The 14,501-nt window shown below is 49.9% G+C and overlaps 1 protein-coding gene across 1 annotated transcript; it reads left to right on the forward strand.

The window, feature by feature from the left end:
* The first annotated feature begins 4,343 nt into the window (after positions 1-4,343).
* On the forward strand, positions 4,344-14,483 carry Esam (endothelial cell adhesion molecule). The gene is made up of 7 exons (XM_036193464.1): positions 4,344-5,213; positions 8,551-8,738; positions 10,829-11,030; positions 11,214-11,369; positions 12,818-12,940; positions 13,228-13,354; positions 13,596-14,483. The coding sequence occupies exons 1-7, from the start codon at positions 5,144-5,146 to the stop codon at positions 13,912-13,914; spliced, it is 1,185 nt and encodes a 394-aa protein (XP_036049357.1). The 5' UTR covers positions 4,344-5,143; the 3' UTR covers positions 13,915-14,483.
* The last annotated feature ends 18 nt before the right edge of the window (positions 14,484-14,501 follow it).

Here is a 14,501-nt window from a genome sequence, read left to right on the forward strand (position 1 = left end):
TGGCCCAGAGCTAGTGCTCATCTAGAATGCACAAGACCCTGTCTTCAGACCCCAGTACTGGAGAGAAAAGAGTGACCAGCCCAATCAAAAAACGCTCTGTTTTCTCTCTATATTATCAATGATCATAGAGTTCTCAGAGTTCCAGAGGTCATTAGGAACAACATTTTCTAGAAAATGACTGCAGTGATATTTTTTCTGACTTAGGAGTATAAATTTATAAGACACTTTGACTCCTCATCTTTTTCACTTAGTAATTGATTAAGTCTCCTAAATACTGAAAGGAAAGACTTGCTGCCATCTTGCTGTGTCTAAAAAAAGAAGTGAGGAGCCAGTAGAAACACAATCCTAATGCTTTTGAGAATCAATCCATGAGAGAAGAAATTGGAAGGTGTCAGTCCGTTAGGCAATGATGCATGCACAAGCCTTTTCCAAGATTTCAGTGGGTCAGGCAGCACTCCACCTGGAGGCTAGCACACTTGGCATAGAAGGGTCTCTAGTAGTCAAGGGGCACTTGTTCTCCTGGCAGGAACTTGCTAGTTTGGTATTTGTCTTTAATGGTTCCTCAACACCTCTCAGGTGTTCTGCTTTAAATGGGCAGCAGATCCAGATGAGAACTCTTTTAGGTCCCTGACTTACTTTCTTTTATTTTTTCTTTATCAAAAAATTTTTTATTCATTTTACATACAAACCACAGATCCCCCTCTTGTACCTCCTCCCACTCCTCCCTCAACCTTCTCCCCCAACCCTCCCTCCGATCCCCTCCTCCAAAAAGGTAAAACCTCCCATGGGGAGTCAGCAAAGCCTGGTACATTCAGTTGAGGCAAGGCCAAGCCCCTCCCCCCTACATCTAGGCTGAGCAAGGCATCCCACCATAGGTAATGGGCTCCAAAAAGCCAGCTCATTCACCAGGAATAGATTCTGATCCCACTGCCAGGGTCCCCTTAAACAGACCACACTGCACAACTGTCTTGCTTATGCAGAAGGCCTAATCCAGTCCCATGCAGCCTCCACAGCAGTTGGTCTAGAGTTCATGAGTTCCCACAGGCTTGATTCAGTTGTCTCTAGATTTCCCCATCATGATCTTGATGCCCCTTGCTCATAGAACACCTCTTCCCTCTCTCATCGACTGGACTCCTTGAGCTCCGCCCAGTGCTTGACTGTCAATTTCTGCATCTACTTCCATCAGTTACTGGATGAAGGAAGGCTCTATGATGACAGAATACCAATCTGATTACAAAGGTAGGCCAGTTCAGGCACCTATCGCTAGTAGTCTAAGCTGGGGTCATCCTTGTGGATTCCTGGGAACTCCCCTAGCACCAGGTTTCTCTCTATCCCCATGATGTCTCCCTAAGTCTCTGATTTTCTATACAGTTAAATAAAATCACAAGCCAGGAGGTGGTGGTGCACACCTTTAGTCCCAGCACCCAGGAGGCAGAGGTAGGAGGATCTCTGAGTTCCAGGATAGCCTGGTCCACAGAGTGAGTTCCAGGACACCCAGGGTTAAAGAGAAATCTTGTCTCAAAAAACCAGAAGTAAAATAAAATTGCATATTTAAATTATTTCCCACAACTCACAAAGTGAAGTCAAATCAGTGACTTTCCCCCCTTTTTATTTTGACACCATTTGGCTAATTGATACATGTTTTTCTAGTGATCTAGGGCACTTTTAACCACTGGGATGGTTTATTTGAGTCTGGGCTTATGGAGTTACCTTTTTTTCTGATGTAAGCTGCTAAAAATAGGTGCTACTCAGGGAGAGTAAAAATATTCTGAGACTGTCAGCGCAGCACCTGCTCAGTGTGCAGTGTGTGTGTGTGTGTGTGTGTGTGTGTGTGTGTGTGTGTGTGTGTGTGTGTAGAGGCCTTGGGAGATTCTTGTGAGTTTAGCCTTTGGTCTAAGGCTAAGGTGTGTGGATGATGAGACAGCAGTGATCTCATAATTACCAGTGCTGAACCAGAGGAACAAGCATCGCCAGGAATACTACATGGCCCCTCCAATACAGCCACTGACCAATCTGGAACTAACAATACTGAATTTATCTATCCCCATCCCTTTCCTTGGCTAGTAGTTACTAGCAGAATATTTTAGGAACATTTGGTGAGGACTTTGTCTACTTGCATATTACTGGGAGTGTGGCATTGTTAGACTCCTGTGGTCAAGATGGAGGGCAAAGATGAGATCAAGCCTGAGTTTCCATTTGGCTTGAAATGGTTTGAACACCAAGAAAGTGAACAAATTTGAGCATTGGGAATTGGAGGCTTGTCAGGACAGTGACTTACTGATAGGAGTAGCCTATCTGTTTGACCAGAGCAGTTTAGACAAGATAACAGGCGGGCTGGAGAGATGGCTCAGTGGTTAAGAGCACTGACTGCCCTTCCAGAGGACCTGGGTTCAGTGATGTCCCACATGGCAGCTCACAACTGTCCATAACTCCAGTTCCAGGGGACCCGCCACCCATATCAAAACACCAATGTACATAAAATAAAAATAAATTCTAGGGGGAAAGAAAGATAACAGGTTGTCTGGTAACTGAGCATTGCTAAAAACAAGTGGACTAATTGAGGTCTTAAGTATGCCTTTTATCTGATCCAGGAGGGATGTCGGCCTTATAGTTAAATGTTTCTGAAAGACTTTCAGAATTCTTTTTTTGTTGTTGTTTATTTAATTTTTTTACATGTATGAGTGTTTTGCTTACATGTATGTATATGTCCCACACATGTGCTTGGAGGTCAGAAGACAGCATCAGATCCCCTAATATTGGAGTTCTGGATGGTTGTAAACCATGTGGAAGCTGGAAATCAAACCTTTGTTCTCTGCCCAATCTATCTCTCCAGCCCAGATTATAAATTCTTCAGATCTGAGAAGTGTGGTTGAGAGAAACGTATGAAGTTGTGAACTAGGCTTGCACACATCAAATATTTATGTAAGCAGTTCTTAGCACAGGTGTGTTTTAACATCGACTTTTACACAGCAGAGAACTGTCTACCCTAAAAAGTGAGCCAGAGCTTGTGGGATGTAATAGAGCTTCCATGTTCACATCTTGACTTCATTGAGGTCAGAAGTGGTTGGAATAGGGGGCAGTGAGGGAAATTCCTTTTGGTAAAAGCCTGAGGAGGCTGCATCTGTGTCACATGGATACAGTCACTCCCGTTAGATCCCTTACTGGAGGTAAGCTGTTTGGCAAGCAGCTTTTGGACTGGGATGGGCACACCTGAGTCATCAGATGCGTCAGTGTCACTGGGCTGGATCGGCGGCTTTGTACTCCCTTTTCCTGGGAGGAGTTATTTAGCGTGACAACCCTGGTCCAGAAACAAATGAGGACTTTCTGCAAGAGGAGTTTTATGGAGCAGGAGAGATGGCTCAGAGGCTAAGAGCACTTGCTGCTCTTCCAGAGCACAGGGGTTTGATACACTCAAATAGCAGCTAAAAACAGACTACAACTCCAGTTCCAGGGCGTCCAACACCCTCTTCTGGCCTCTACAGCACTGGATACGCTGTGCACAATCTGTGCAAGCAAAATGCTCATACATGTTTTTAGAAAAATACTTATAGTGTTCTGAAATCTAGAGAAATTTGAATTTGATAGACGAGGAAAACTAAGCCAGCCCCTCTTTGATAGTCCCAAAGTTTGAAGGTCTCTGCACTTGGCTGAGCTGCCAAGAGGTAGATTCCAGAGATGTCAGGAGCAGTCTAGTGTTTGTGCAGGCATTTCGTAGAGCCACTGCATGACGGGTATTTGAAGAGGCGCCAGGCTGGCTGCACTGGGGGAAAGTTATAGGGGTTCTACAGGTCGGAAAAGCCATTGCCCAATGCTGGAGCGGTGGAGTGTGTGCTGCTGAGGAGGCCCGGCTCGCGTCTTCTACCAGACAGTCTGTTCCTCAGAACAGGCCACGCCAGGCATCCGTGGTTATGCCTCTGCTCTCCGTAACTTTGTTCAGTGGTGAAGCTCTGCTCAAATAATTTGGAGCATCTTTTCCAGTTATTTCTTGGCTGTCGGGCAAAGGCAAGAACCGGTGCGTCAGAGGTGCCTCTTCGACCGTCAGAGGGCGCAGAGGTGCCTCCACCGAATGGCGTGGGAGGGGTGTGGGGTTGAAATTAAATTCATAGAGGAAAGATCTAGTCCCGGGAATTAAAGGATCAGAGCCAGCCTAAGCCGTTCACTGCAAGGATGAGCAGGAGCGAAGACACCAGCAGCTGTACAGAAGGGAAGGAAATTTATACACGCGCCCCCACCCCGCCCCGCGCAGCTGCCCCAACCCCCCAGTCAGCATTAAGCCTATGAGCAGCCCATGGATGAGGAGCTGGGGACAGTCGCCTCAGTTTCCCCGCTCAGTTTCCTTGTACCAGTCTTCCCTGTTTGCAGCAATGAGGCAAGGGGCCGGCACTCCCTCGGGGCTCAGTTTCTGGAGCCCTGGAGAACCCGCCCCTCTCTCGCCCTGGGAGAAGGAAGGCCTGTGGTTGTCGGGCTATCTTGGACTTCCTCGCCCGAAGCATCAAGCCTGAGCAGGGCTGAGAGGAAGCTGGGCGGAAGTTCGAATCCCCACCTCGGCAGCTGCGCCTGGCCCACCTGACCTCGCACTCCGTACACCGCAAGGCTCCCTTCTTCCTCCGAGAAGGTCGCCCTGCTTAGGCTGAGGACGCGGCACCCCAGGCTTGGAGCGGGCCGTTCGGGCGGCAGCCGCTGGGCTTTTAGTGTCGGGTGAGGGTGGCTCCGAGACGTAGGTTAGTCCCCCATGCCTCCTTTGACACCTCAATGCCCGACACCGGCGCCGAAGGTGTGTATGCCTCCCAGGGCTGGCTCCCGGGGTCCCACGACCTCGCCAACCTCAGTCTGTAGAGTAAACGGGTAGAGGCAGCGGGATCCGGCCCTCGGAGCCCGGAGAGAGCTCTCCTCCCCCGCTGCGGGTCACTAGCGCGCCGCGCCCGTCAGGACGGTGACCTCTCCACCCCTTTGAATGCCCCGCCCCATGTCCAGTTGGTCCCCACCCCACCTCTCCATCCGCACACCCGCAGACTTGGGCTGGAGCCACCCTTGTCTGTAGCCTGGTTCCTGTGCACATCTGAGTTGCCGCCGCCGCTCACCATAGCACCTGTAGGCAGTGTGGGCCCCCAACTGTCTTGAGGACTCTGGGCCACGGAGGGCCATGATTATTCCGGCTGGAACCCCCGAGACCAGCTTGCTGCGGGTTTTGTTCCTGGGACTGAGTACCCTCGGTGAGTCAAACCTCGGGCGTGGAGGGTCTTTGATCAGATAGATCCGAGCCTAGGGAGGACTATGGGGGAGTGGTTGTGACCGGACTTATGCTTGACATTCTTGTCTTTCTTCATCACCGTCCACTTCAGGGTGTCCAGGGTTGGTGCTGTGTGTTCTCCTTTCTATGGCCAGAACAGCTCCCAACTTTGGTGTAGGGTGTGGTGTTGGGGAAGGGGAGAAGGGCCTCTCCAGACAAGACCCCTGGGATGAGTTATGGGAGTTATTCCGGTCTCCCCCACTCATCACAGCTGGATAAGCTGAGGCGCTGGATGAAACAGTGACTAAAGAGCTTAAAGACTTAATTCCAGCACACACACACACACACACACACACACACACACACACACACACACATTCAAGCTGATATGGAAGATCCCTGGGGGAATATCTGGTCGGCAGCCTTGACGCAAGTACTTCAAGTCAGTACTTCACGTCACAGCATTTCCCCCACCAAGTCCCTTCTTTCCCTCCTGCTTCCTGCCCTGGAAATCAAAGGAGATGCCCCCAAAGCCTGACCATGAGGTTATTTGGACACAGGAAATTCGGAAAGAGGTCAAATTCTGAGACTAGTCGCACAGCACATTCTCAGGTCTACCATCATCCTTATCTTTTCTCAGATCCCAAGGAACAGGGAAAACAGAGAGGGTGCTGAAGTGTCCACGAGGAAGGAATCTCCTGAATCAAGTGCTTGGGAGAGCTTCCTAGGACATCTAGCCCGAGTTGACGGTGACCCAGTGCTCTATCTGGAGAGAAGAGACTCAGTAGAAACCAAGTCCATTGTTAGCTATCCCCTGGGCCGTTTTGCTATCTGGGTTTGGTATCATCTTCTGCTTTAACCCATTTCTCAGGCTACAGGATGCCGGAGCAAGCAAACCCTAAAGAAGGTAGAGTAAAATTCAGTGGCATTGATGGGGACCTCTTTGTCCCTGACCACGGTCTCTTTCAGTCTGTGTGCTAGTAGTGTGGAAGGCATGAAATCTTAAGGTCCCCAGATAGGAGTCTCATGAGCTTCTGGCCTCCCTCGCCAGTCCAAAGCTTCGAGAGCTTCCTGCTCCTTCAGCTTCTCCGCTCTACTTCTGCATCTTCAACTTCAGCTGCTGTTTCTTTTCTGATTTCTTCCTCAACTTGGCCCTTCTTGTGTTGGAAGGGGCAGTGTCAGTTCCGAAGCAAGGGAGGAAAAACCTATATTGGGTGCCTGGGCATCACAGGCATCCTCTGCAGGTCACCCGTGGTCCCCCCCCACACACACACACGCACGCATTTCTTTCTTTCAGCCTTGCGTCTTAGTTTGTCATATCAAAGAGCCAGAGCCTAAGTTGTTGCTGTTGGCATGAAGTTTGCCCTTGTTGGCCTCTGGAGGGTTAAATGTGCTAGCTGCTCCTGGGGAAGGCACAAGGCAACCAGGCCATCCTGCTCCAAGTGCTCTTTCGTGGCTCAGAGCTGCCCCTGGAGCGTGAGAAGCCCACAAGGGGAGTTTCTCAGAGAAAGAGGAAGACTAAAAATAGTAGCCCTGGGGAGCAGGGCCCATTCGCTCTTCTTAGGCCCTTCGCCTGTTCTCTCGGGTCTCAGATCGGGCCAAATGATGCTATTCTTGAGCTGCTCCAGAGTTCTTCATTGGAACCCAGCAACTCCTCATTTTTCTCCTGTGGCACCCAGTTACCAAATGGTCTGACCAATTAGGGGTCTTCCGCTCCAAGAGACGCCAGAGGAGAAGGCTGGGAAGTTTTAGGACCTCTTACATTCCTAGTTTCTCACTGAAGGAATAAGTGTGTCTATCGCTGCATCTCACTCCCGTCCCCCACCCCCCTGCCCCTCACTTTGCAAACTACAAATGCAAAACCTGGAGGAGGTGGATAAAGCACCCTTGGCGAGCGACGCTCGAGTCCATCTGGGTGAAGACAATTCCCGGTCTTAACTAGCCTTACAGCAAATGTTTCTGCGAAGGCTAGCAGGAGCCGCGCCGCCTGGAGTCTCCAGGTGCGACAGTAGGCGGAGTCCCTGGGGGAAGTGGAGCTTCTCAAGGCGGGGTTGTTTTCTCCTGCAGAGCCTCCGGTCTAGCGGCCCCGGCTTCATTGTCTTCTGCCTTATCGGCAGGCGCAAGTTTCCTGCTCCTACCACCGGGACCCGCCAGGAAATGTTAAGGGTGGGGGATGCCACGAAGGACAAGGAATAGGGGTGAGGTCCCGAGTTAAGACGAGGCCCGGAAGCGATGGGGGAGGCGCGCATCCTGGCTAGGTGGTGGGCTCCGGGTCTCCCGGGCCTTCCACCTGATTCTGCCAACACAGACCATCTGCGGCCTCTAAGCTCTTGCTACCTGCTCACCTTCCCCAAGGTGGCAGCTAGTCCTGAGTGCGGAGTGCTGTGATTCGGGAAGAGCAGGGCCCAGGACCAGAGCTGCCAGCGTCCCCAGGCTCGGTTCTGTACTCATCCAAAGTTATTTCCCAAAAGGCTTTAGCACTCCACGCCCGCTCCATTCTCCAAAGGGCGAAAAGCAAGTGCTCTGGGCATTGTAGTGCCAACAGTGTTCCCTTAACTGAAGTTGACACCCCTGGCCACCCGAATGCAGGACGCAGGATGCACGTCCGGGAAGCTTTGTACTTGTGAGAAGATTGTCCTCACTCTCCTCCCTGAAACTCCCTGCAACCCAGCGGCACTCGCTTTGAGAGCCAGGAACCCAAAAGTGTTCTTGAGGATTTGGCTGGGTCTCAGTCGTGCGGTTTCTTAGGGGAGCAGACTCAATGGGACAGAGCGGAGGCCTGGGATTCCCCTAGTCGCCGGCCGGCGCGGGAGCTGGGAAGCAGAGTACTCGCAATCCGCAATCCGGTGTTCCGAGGCAGCTGTGTGGTTAATGAGTAACTGATCAGCCTACCCCCTCGGATCTGTCATCCATCCGGGCGTGAGGAGTCCGGGTGACCTGGACCGGCACCCCCATTCTCCCTTGCCTTTCACCAAAGAGATTGGAAGAGCAAGTGTATAACGTGGGGGTGTAGATCAAAAGCAGGTCTACCTTCCCTTCTGAAATCGCCCTTCCTCGACGTGGAATCTGCTCAGATTCTGTACCTCTGGATTAGAATGAATACATATAATTGTGGTCCCATCCCCACTGTAGACGCAAGACTTCAGAGTGAGGAGGAGCAGGACCTTTGGAAAGAGGTCTCCTGTCCCTCCTCCAGGCTTTGCCCTTCCTGGAGGGACATTAATTCCCCCCACCCCACCCCACCCAGCGACAGCGGTTGTACAGGGCTCTTGGGCTGACAACTAGCCCTGGGAGATCACATCTCCTTGCTCTGTTTTCAGCTTCCTTCTCACTGGCTCAGCTGGAGCTGCATGTGCCCGCCGGCCTCAACAAATTGGAGGCAGTAGAGGGCGAGGAAGTGGTGCTCCCCGCCTGGTACACGATGACAAGGGAGGAGTCTTCATCCCAGCCCTGGGAGGTGCCCGTCCTGATTTGGTTCTTGGAACAAGAAGGGAAGGAACTAAACCAGGTGAGGGGGAAATCTTAGCCAATGACAACCTAGGGATGTAGGGCTGAGCTCACAGAGAACGAGGGTGCAGGACAAGGCATAAGAAAGAGCAAGTGGCCTCACAGTATCAGGGTTGGCGCTTATGGTAAAATCCAGTGCGTAAAACCTGGTAAAAGCACAGGCAGGTGTGTGTGTGTTGGGGGTGGGGTGGGGTGTAGGGCTGAGAATTGAAGAAACACAAGCTTTTTCTTTTTGGAGACCCGGTCTCACCCTATATACCCATCTGGCCTCCAAACTCACAGAGGCCTGCCTGCCTCTGCCTCCTGAACACTGAGATTAAAGACAGGGGCAGCATGCATCATCAATTTTAAAAGCTCCACATGTGCTGTGTGTAGGCATTTTCTGGACTTGAGATGTTGTCGATACAGGCCACATCTCTTCCTGGATCCACTTGCCTTCCAGCCCCCTCTTCCCCCATCATCATCATAATGTTTGTGTATGTGTGGGCTTGTGTGCCATGGTGCTAGTACAGAGGTCAGAGAACAACTTTCAGGAATCAGCATTTTTCTCCTGTCTCTATATGTGTTCCAGGGATTGAACTCAGATCATCAGACTTGGTGGCAAATGCATTTATCCAGTGAGCCATCTTGCCAACCCCACATTGCCCCTAAACTCTTTATATCTGTGAAGGCAGTATGGCCTCCTTCCACCACTGGGCATCTCTGTTCCTCCACTACAGAGGACTGGCACTCAGTGGTTCTTTTATCCGGAAGCTGATGTCAGATTCTTGTTACTTGCATAGATTTCTTGCACAGTCTTGGAAAATGTATTCAAGGAAATTGTTTGATCTTTTCTTTTGTTGGTTTGTTTGTTTTCTGGATTTTTGGCACAAGGTCTCTGTGTAAAGTTCTGGCTGTCCCGAAGCTTACTACATAGACCAGGCTGGGCTTGAACTCCTAGAGATCTCCCTACTTCTGCCTTCCTGTGTGCTGGGAGTAAAGGTGTGTGCCACCATGCCTGGTCTTGTTTTGTTTGAGACAGTCTCATAGTTTATTCTGGCCTTAACCTTCCGATTCTCTTGCTTGCACCTCCCAAGGGCTGGAATTATGCAGTGCTGGGTATGGACCTAGGGATTCCTGCACACACGGGTGAGGCAGGCACTTTACCAATTTACCTTTTTGTTCAATCCCCTATTGACATTTTTTTGTACATGTTCGTGCGCGCGCGCGTGTGTGTGTGTGTGTGTGTGTGTGTGTGTGTGTGTGTGTGTGTGTTGATGTTTGTACATGTGTGTACATGCTCATGTGCACACACATGTAAAAGCCAGAAGTCAAGCTTGGGTGTTATTCTTCAGGCACTATCTATGTTATTTTTGAGAGAGGGCCTCACACTAGGCTTGGGGTGCACCCAGTGGGCTAGTCTGAGAGACTCCTTGTTTGTGGCTTTCCAGATTTGGGGTTATAAGTGCTCTACCTTGCTAGGGTTTTTTTGGTTGTTTTGATTTTTTAAAGATCTTCCTGCTTGCAGGACAAGCACATTCAGAGACTGAGTCATCTCTCCCAGGCATACCCTACCCCCACCCCCCAGCACACACACACACAGGCTTCATCTGTGTCGCCCTGGCTGTCCTGGAATTCACTATGTAGACCAGGCTGGCCTTGAACTCAGAGATCTGCCTCTGTCTTTTGAGTGCTGGAATTAAAGGCAAACGTCACCACCACCCGGCCAGCCATACCTTTTTACATTAAGAAATAAAAATCTTTTCTCTTTTTTGAAAGATGTGCCCTTTAACAGTAGAGCATTTACATCTTACAGTCTACAATCTGTTTCTTCCATATACACTTCCTCTTGCATTTCCCCTTCTTCTCCCACTACATTTCACCTAAAAAGCCACCATAAAAGCTGTGAGATAGTCCACATGGGAAAGGAGAGCGGCCAGGCATTGTGAGCGGATAGGTAGGAAGATGGGTAAATGAAAAGTGGTTCAGGTCAGAAGGCTGGATTCAAGTGAGGAGGTTGAGAAGAAGTCCATTTTGGAGGAGGGGGACAGGCTGAGCCTGTGTGTGAACAGATGTATCACAGACTGGTAACAGATATCCTGTCCCCACTAGGTGCTGTCCTATATCAATGGGGTTTTGTCAAAAAACCCTCGACTATCCCTTGTCCACTCTATCTCCACACGGAACGTGTCTCTGAGGCTGGAGGCTGTTCAGGAGGAAGACTCTGGAACCTACCGCTGCTCTGTCAATGTACAGGACAGTGAAAGCACAGGCCTGGTGCACAGCAGCAAAAGCATAGAACTCAAAGTGCTGGGTGAGTAGAAAGGGTACCTCTCCGGATCCCTTCCCACCCCGGCACAGGGAGGTCAGGTGGGTTTCCCTCTCCAGTGGCCAAGTATAAGACCTGGGGATGAAATGTGGAATGACGAAAGAGATTGGGGGAGAGGAACCTGTGGGTCCTTAGGGTCTGGATTTTAACCTGTCTTTCCTTCTCCAGTCCCTCCAGCTCCTCCATCCTGCAGTTTCCAGGGTGTACCCTATGTGGGAACCAATGTGACCCTGAACTGCAAGTCCCCAAGGAGTAAACCTACTGCGCAATACCAATGGGAGAAGCTGGCCCCATCCCCCCAGGTCTTCTTTGGACCAGCCTTAGGTAAGGGAATTTCTAGAGGTCACTGAATTTCTGGTGACTGAAGATGGGGAAGGATGAGAGGTATTTCACAGACTGGGGTAACAAGGGTAGGCATGACAGGAGGAAGATGTGGAAAGAGGGTGAGAAGGATGTCCTATTAGGTGTAGTGCTTTATGCTCGATGCTTCCACGAACTTCCAAGTATCCTGTTAACTGCAGTCTGGAGCTAAACTGCCTGCTTCACATTCCAGTCCTGCCACTCAATAACTGTGAGTGTGCTCCCATCCCCCATTTCTAAACTGAGATTTATACACACCAACTATGGAAAATGTGTGTGTGTGTGTGTGTGTGTGTGTGTGTGATGGGTGTGTGAACATGTGTACCATGGCATGTGCTTGAGGACAATTTCATGGAGTTGATTTCCTCTTTCCACTTTTGTGTGGGTTTCAAGGGTTGAACTTAGGTGGCCAGGCTTGTGTGGCATCTGAACCATCTCACTGGCCCCAAAGCATTACTTGAAAATGTCAGTGGGGGAATAGGAAGAAATGCGTAAATATAGCAAAATGTTAACAAGTGCTGGGTGTATGTGTGGGTATAAGTATTTTTTCTCCCCTTTTTTTACTTTTCACTGGACCTATTTATTTTATTTTATTGGTTCTATGGATGGAACCTAGGGTCTTTCACACACTAAACATCGATTTTACTACCGAACTAAACCCCCGGGGCTTCCTCAAATATAAGTTGAGTGCACATGCTTGACCACAAGTGTAGAGGCTGGCTCACAACCTTGGATGTCATCCTCAGGAGCTATCTGCTCTAGTGTTTGAGACAGTGTCTCTCACTGGGATCTAGATTTACTGATTTGGCTAGGATGGCTGGCCATCACTTTACTGAACTATTTCCTCAGCCCCTCATTTGAGAATTTTAAGAATTATATAAGAATAGGTTTTTTGTGACTATTTGATAAGCTAGTACAGGTAAAGAGCTCAGGCTGGGCTTCAGCACAGAGTCAACAGCCAAAGGATGAGAATGATGAGTATTTACAATCTTCTCAGACCCACCAGGGAAGGAGCATTGTCCCCACTTTACAGATGGAGAAGTGGGGACCCACAAGGGTCACGTGAGGTGTTTGAGACCCCAGCTTTTCTAGTTCCTAGTCAAATGTTCTTTCTGTCCCCTCCTCTCCTCACACTGCCTTCCAGAAACACATGTCAAAATGATGCTTTGATTTTCTGTGTGGCACTTCCTTCCAGACATCAGTTGGAACGACTGAGGAATAGACATGGAGCAGGCATTGAGCGAGCCTCTCTGCAGAACCCAGAGTGCTGCCAAATGCTTCCTGCTCATGAGGCCACGGATAAGCCGTGACTTTCAGAGACTCTAAGAGGGCATTCCAAAGTAGGGCATGGTAGAAATGTTTTCTTAATGGAGAAGTTGGCTCCTCGACTGATAGCTAAATTGCATCCATAGATGCTGTCCGTGGATCCTTAAAGCTCACCAACCTTTCCACTTCCATGTCTGGAGTCTATGTCTGCAAGGCTCAAAACAGAGTGGGCTTTAGCCGGTGCAACGTGACCCTGGAAGTGATGACAGGTCAGTGAGGGGTAAGTGTGGTGAGGAAGTATGATCAGTGGATGGCTTTACAGGAGAGGAAGACACCTGTCTGATGAGGTTTCTCATTGAATCATGACTGGGAATTGGACATGGTCAAAGGCAGGGACAAATGTTTGGTCACTGTCCAGCCATTTTCTACTTGACAGTCCTCTACCCCCATCCTAACAGAGAAAAGAGGGGAATGGAATGGTGATAGCTGAGTAGTGGGACTTGAGGGGATAAGGAACAGATAAGTGTCTTCTCCTCTGACACCAAGAATTTTTCAGGGTCTAAGGCTGCTGTGGTTACTGGAGCAGTTGTGGGTACTCTGCTTGGGTTGGTGCTGCTGGCTGGACTGGTCTTGTTATACCAACGCCGGAGCAAGACCCTGGAGGAGCTGGCCAATGATATCAAGTAGGTGTCCCTGATCTTTGAGGAGGTGGGAACTCTTGTGACTTTTCTCTGGAGTCTGGGGATTCAGGCCTCTCCCATTTTTAATGGGAAGATGGATGGTAGCTGTCACATTCCTAAGAGAAGATTTAAAGGAAGAGAGCAAGGGCTTTGATGTGTGTGAAGGGGCAATAAGACAAACATGTAGGACTTCTATTCCCTTTTCTCCTTTTGGTTTCTGATGTGTGACTTATTTGATGATCAGGGAAGATGCCGTTGCTCCCCGGACTTTGCCTTGGACCAAAGGCTCAGACACAATCTCCAAAAATGGGACACTTTCCTCTGTCACCTCAGCACGGGCTCTCCGGCCACCCAAGGCTGCTCCTCCAAGACCTGGCACATTTACTCCCACACCCAGTGTCTCTAGCCAAGCCCTGTCCTCACCAAGACTGCCCAGGACAGATGGGCCCCCACCTCAGGCTGTATCTCTGAGCCCAGGTGGGGTTTCTTCTTCTGCTCTGAGCCGTATGGGCGCTGTGCCTGTGATGGTGCCTGCTCAGAGTCAGGCTGGGTCTCTTGTGTGATGGCCCAGGCACTCATGGACTAAATCTGGTATCTCACCTTCCTGTAAAGGTCACCTGTGGTACAGAGGAATGAATCTTGGGGGGATAGCCACACTGTAGACCTCCAGTCCTCTGCCCCTACCTCCTTTTATTGTTGGAAAACTGGGCCTCAGTAGATTAAAGTCTGGGTCGAAGGAGAAACAAAGGAAATGGACCCGAGAACCAGGGGTAGGGTGGGGGGGTGAGAGATGGGGGGTGTTGTCCACAGGGGAGGGGTGCTCCACCTCTTCCCTGCTTCTCTCTATGAAGCCAGATGAATACTGCTGAGATTGGCTACCCTCCAAGGCCTTTGGAGGAGACTGCCAGTTAGTGAAGCCCCTGGCTCTGTGATCTGTACAAACACCCTATCTAATGCTGTCCTTTGCTACCCACTCTAGCTCCCTGTATTAATATAACCTGTCCTGCTGGCTTGGCTGGGTTTTGTTGGAGCGGGGGATAAGGAAGACCTTTTTTAAAAAAACTAAATTGAGATGGGTGTTTTTGTTTTTATTTTGCAAATTTCAATAAAGATACTTTGCATTTTCATGAACTTGTAATCCAATCACTTT

Source organism: Onychomys torridus, chromosome 7, assembly GCF_903995425.1.
Source record: "Onychomys torridus chromosome 7, mOncTor1.1, whole genome shotgun sequence".
NCBI classification, from domain to species: Eukaryota; Metazoa; Chordata; class Mammalia; order Rodentia; family Cricetidae; genus Onychomys; species Onychomys torridus.